This window comes from Etheostoma cragini, chromosome 4 (assembly GCF_013103735.1).
Source record: "Etheostoma cragini isolate CJK2018 chromosome 4, CSU_Ecrag_1.0, whole genome shotgun sequence".
Classification (NCBI taxonomy): domain Eukaryota; kingdom Metazoa; phylum Chordata; class Actinopteri; order Perciformes; family Percidae; genus Etheostoma; species Etheostoma cragini.
The window spans coordinates 638,392-644,171 of NC_048410.1; the positions used below are offsets into that span (position 1 = coordinate 638,392).

General features: G+C 39.8%; 1 protein-coding gene across 1 annotated transcript in view; it reads left to right on the forward strand.

Annotated features, from left to right (window-relative positions):
* LOC117943373 (dedicator of cytokinesis protein 3-like) overlaps nt 1–5,780 on the forward strand; it is a 168,834-nt gene that overhangs the window by 64,166 nt on the left and 98,888 nt on the right. Inside the window, exon 2 of the mRNA XM_034869456.1 lies at nt 4,336–4,419. Coding sequence (XP_034725347.1) covers nt 4,336–4,419 — 84 coding nt within the window. The remainder of the gene's footprint in view (nt 1–4,335; nt 4,420–5,780) is intronic.

A 5,780-nucleotide genomic window follows, 5' to 3' on the forward strand; every position in this document is an offset into this window, starting at 1 on the left:
TTAATAAACAGGTAAATCGGTTAATAACCAGGTAAATCAGTTAATAAACAGGTAAATCGGTTAATAACCAGGTAAATCGGTTAATAAACAGGTAAATCGGTTAATAAACAGGGAACTGGTCGTTAAAAGTCAGCAACTTTGCATGCAGTCAGCTCCAAACAGCAAATAGTTGAATGTAATGGGAGATGATGAGAATCGTGAAGTTGATTCATCCTTTTCTGGTTGCATAACTGTGTTTTTGTGGTGTTTGGTGTCTTTGTGCTGTAACTCCACCGTGACACTAACAAACGGGGACACCTTACACTACCGCCACCGTGCTCTGGTTTGAAGCATGCGCCACACAGCATCTTTTCACTTGTTTGTCTATTCTTTGATCTGCCTTCTTTAAATAATTCCCTGCCTTTAAATGTGTGGCAGACGTACTCCTCAGTCATGATTTAGTAGAACTGTGTAGAAGGAATTCAATATTGAAAGGAACTTCATGCATCGCACCTGAAATTGAATTATCCTTTCAGGAAAAAATGGCTCAACCAAGTGTCACACACACACACACACACACACACACACACACACACACACACACACACACACACACACACACACACACACACACACACACACACACACTCTCTGTCCGGATGGTATTGGCATGTAGTTTATCCAGCGGATTTGGTCAATAGTCTGACAAATGACTCACATCTGTTAGACCGGTCACACCACTTAGCCTGTGGCCTGTGCGCGTGTGTGTGTGCGTGTGTGTTTGTGTGTGTGTGTGTGTGCGTGTGTGTTTGTGCGTGTGTGTTTGTGTGTGTGTGTGTGTGTTTCCCTACCTTCTCTCCTCTCTCTTCTTCTCTCCAGTGCTTTTATTTTTGTGACAGTCTAGAAGTAGAAAAGTGTAAAAATCATTTCTCACAACAAGGCGAATCAAATGTTTACAAAGGAGTGAAAGTGTTGGAATGCAGCCAGAAAAGAAGAAAGGAAACACACATAAAAAAAAAAAAAAATCCTCTTTTTTTGAATCACACATTTAATTTAGAGGTGAGTTTTATCTATGTTTATAGATATACTTTGTCCAATTAAAAGAATTAAAATCAGATCCTTCACGGTTTACAGAGTGGTCCACATCTACTCTCTATTTGTATCTACCGGCTGGAATTAAATTACATTTTAATTGAAGTAGTATTTGACGTACATATAGAGCATCAATATTGGCTGCATGGTCTTCTTATGCAATGTGCTGTAAAGCCTTTTGGTTCCCTCACCAGGCAGGTAATGCTGCTCTGATGAGGAGATATCTTCTACTGTCAGTAGAAAAGCATCTGATCTTAAATCTGCTGCTGTGTGCAGCGTGAGACCGTCACGCATTTATGAATAATGAATTTTATGAGTGTGGTCTTCAGCTGTCGTCATGGCATCAGCTCTGATTAGGTTCTTGAAGTGTTTCTTTTCAATTACTAAACCACAGTGGGCACAACTGGAGCCACATCTGCAAAACTCTTAACTCCAGTCTACACAACAGCGGGTCATGTAGACCAGATTCTAACTTCAGCAGGTCATGTAGACCAGACTCTAACTCCAGCAGGTCATGTAGACCAGACTCTAACTCCAGCAGATCATGTAGACCAGACTCTAACTCCAGCAGGTCATGTAGACCAGACTCTAACTCCAGCAGGTCATGTAGACCAGACTCTAACTCCAGCAGGTCATGTAGACCAGACTCTAACTCCAGCAGGTCATGTAGACCAGACTCTAACTCCAGCAGGTTGTATAGACCAGACTCTAACTCCAGCAGATCATGTAGACCAGACTCTAACTCCAGCAGGTTGTATAGACCAGACTCTAACTCCAGTCTACACAGCAGCAGGTCATGTAGACCAGACTCTAACTCCAGCAGGTTGTATAGACCAGACTCTAACTCCAGCAGATCATGTAGACCAGACTCTAACTCCAGCAGGTTGTATAGACCAGACTCTAACTCCAGTCTACACAGCAGCAGGTCATGTAGACCAGACTCTAACTCCAGCAGGTCATGTAGACCAGACTCTAACTCCAGCAGGTCATGTAGACCAGACTTAACAGCAAAAGTTGATAAAAGAAAGTGAAAAACACCACCTTTGCTATAGTAGAACTGTGTACTTCCTGTTTTTAAAAAAAAGTAATGAAGTGAAAGCAATTGAAACATCCATTTTAGGATGTTTTTTCCGTGACATGTTGATGTTGTGAAGCAACAGATTGCAGCACTATGTCCAAGACAAATGTCCCCTTGGGGACAATAAAGTATATTCTATTCTATTCAGTTGCTGTCAACAGCAACAGAATAGAACTAAGTCTTCTTTTTTTTAAATCGTGACACCCCCGTAGTGTATTATGGAAACGTGTTGTGTGTTTATCATATAGATAATGATCCAGTCTGAGCACAGAGCAGGAGAGACAGACAAGCGGGTCTCCGACAGTTCATCAGACAACTGCTAGACCGACCAGGCCGGGGACAAGGACGGAGTGACTAAGGGAGACCCAGAGCATGACAGTGATGGAAAGAGAGTAACTGTGACTGAGAGAGAGAGAGAGAGAGAGAGAGAGAGAGAAAGAGAGAGAGAGAGTGTGAGCATTGATGATTAGATTAGATTAGATATAACTTTATTGTCATTAGACAGGTACAAGGCCACGAAATGCAGTTCAGGTCTAACCAGAAGTGCAATAGCAGCCGGTGCAGGATATACACTGGTTCCATAAGTGTAGGACATGGCTATGTACTGGATAAATACAGAAATGAATACTATTATAAACAGAATTTTACAGATGGGTTTGTCCTATGAATATAATATATAGATAACTAGTTTTGTGAGCAAGATTAACAGCTGGATATGTAGTGAATATAATATACGGGATATACAGTAACTATAAGTAGAAATTTTTACAGATATGTGCAAATAACATAATATACTAATGGTTAACAGAGTTTACAGGTGAGTATGTACTATGAGTATATATATATATATATATATATATATATATATATATATATATATATATACAGGCGGCTATTATTATAGACAGAATTTTTACAGGTAGATATAATAAGTTAGGCTAAAATGAGCAGTATAACAATGATTTAAAGGTAGTACAAATGAGAGATGGTGACAGTGACAAAGAGACGACGGCTGACAGACAGAGACAGACTGTCCCCCCTCCTTCAGGTGTGAGGTGTCTTTTCCTCGCAGCCGGACTACAGACTGGTGTTGTTGGGAGTCCTCCACCTCTCGGGACTCTGGGTCAACCACCTGTTGTTCTGCTGCTACTCACCTGTTGGTTGATTGAGTGACTGCGATAGAGACAGGGAAAACAGCCGGTTACACACAACAAGACAGAACCGATCGAGGGTTGGGTCCAGACCGCGGTCGCGGCCCAAACTCACCTCTACACAGGGTTCTGGGTCAAAGCAGGACACCTCAGACCAGCGAGAGTGCTGGTTTGCCTTTGGGCTTTGAGTTTTAGCTCATGCCTTCTGCTGTGTAATTAACATTAATATTTTATATTTTTGCAGTTACCATAATGGCATCAGAAGCTTAGACCTCCAAAACATTATTTGCAATATGCAAATTAAATACTTTGTTGGGACAACTGAAGCATTAAAGTTTAAAAATCTTGAAGAAAACTTTTTTTTTTTAACTTTAAATTGACCTTAGACTGCAGCGTCGCATTGGATATCCACATTTATTAATCAATGAATAACTACGTGCATCTTGTCTTATCTAATCTTATTTTGGTCCTGTACACAGTGGCTGTCTGTTGTTTTCTTGGTTCATCGGTGTGTGTGTGTGTGTGTGTGTGTGTGTGTGTGTGTGTGTGTGGGCGTGCATACATGCGTGATTGTGTGATGTATGTATGTGTGGTTTGTTTGTCTGTGATTGTGTGTGGATGTGTGTGTGTGTGTGTGTGTGTGTGTGTGTGTGTGTGTGTGTGTGTGTGTGCATGGTTTGTGCGTACATACGTATGCGTGTGATTGTGTGTGCATGTGGGGTTTGTGTATGTGTGTGTGTGTGTGTGTGTGTGTGTTAACTATGCTGAAAAATGTAAAAGTGACATGTAGATTGTTTATTCTAACAGTTTTAATGCTGTTCAGTTGTGTTGCTGCTGTTACGTGTGTGTCCCTTTAATTGTAAAGTGCATTGAGAACACGTCTAACAGTGATTTTACACTTTAAGTACATCTGATTGATTGGATACAGAAACCAACCTCTGCTGTTGCAGCTGTGTGATCAATGCTCCACGGATTTCGGTACAGCGTTTCATCTTTTCTTCTTCTCTCTCTCTCTCTCTCTCTCTTTCTCCGCAGTGATCTGCAACTTCCGGGGCTCCGTGACTCAGGGTCTGGCTCTGGAGGTGGGAGAGACGGTTCAGATTCTGGAGAAATGTGAAGGTAAGTCTTCTACCTGATGAATAACTGGATGACATGCGGGGGGGGTGTGGGTGTTTGAAGCGTTAATAGTAACGTCCTTGATCATTGTCATGAGAGAACTGGGACGTCACTAAATCATCAGTAATCACTGAAAACATCCTCCAGGGTTACAGATAACTAAAGATTTGATATAAAGAGATTTTTTATTCCTATCCTCTAACAAATAAATCAGAAAACAGAAAAGCTACTGGCAGCACATTAACCGGACTTTGTCTCGTAATTAAAAAAACTAAATGTATGCTGTTACAGTAAAACTACAGAACATCTTCTGTTTGACCGATTTTATGAAATGATCTTATATGAATCTGCACAGCTGATAAACTTCTAAAAGTTAGATTTTTTTTTTTTTTAAGTTTAAAATAAGTGACAAAAGTGTGTAAAAAAAACAAAACAGATAAAGCTACAAAAATATAGGAAAAAGTATCAAAAAAAGCTACAAAAACATTGAAATAAAACGTTAAAAAAAAGCTACAAAAACATTGAAATAAAACGTTAAAAAAAAGCTACAAAAACATTGAAATAAAACGTTAAAAAAAGGCTACAAAACATTGGTAAAAGCGTCACAAAAACATCGGAAAAAGCATAAAAAAAGCTACAAAAAACATTTGAAAAATTTGTCAACGTGGGTTTCTTTAATCTGTTGCCGACAAAAGTTGACCGAGCACAAATTATGTTATTCGTAATGTAAAAAAACAAAAACACAACTATGAATCACAATGTTGTTAAAATATACAGTAATTCAGCTGTTATACAGGTATTTCTTAAAGTGCACCCTCTAACACGACCCACAGGATGGTTTCATAAAGCAGGACCGCTAGGGGAGACAGGACGTACGACCTCATATCTAAACCAGAGAACAGGTTTTTAACATGTTGTCATTGATCATGGTTTGGGTTAACCCTCCTGGTGTCAGATTTGACCCTTTTTCAAAAGGTTTCTACAGCACAAATTTGGGTTTCTTTCAAACAAATTGTCCAAAACAATAACGTGGATGGTTACCTACAACCTGTATATAAGTATGTAACTTTCATTCAATTTTGGTGTTTTTTGTAAATTTTATAGCATTTGGAGAAAAAAAATTTGATAAAAGAACTTATGTATGAGACAAATTTTGAGTTTTTTAAAGTAAAAAGGTTTTAGGCATCTCCCCCTGCAGGAGATCAGATAGAAAGCAGGTTTAAGGAGTCCCCCGCTGCTGGACATCAGATAGAAAGCAGGTTTAAGGAGTCCCCCCCGGCAGGAGGTCAGATAGAAAGCAGGTTTAAGGAGTCTCCCCCTGCTGGACATCAGATAGAAAGCAGGTTTAAGGAGACTCCCCCTGC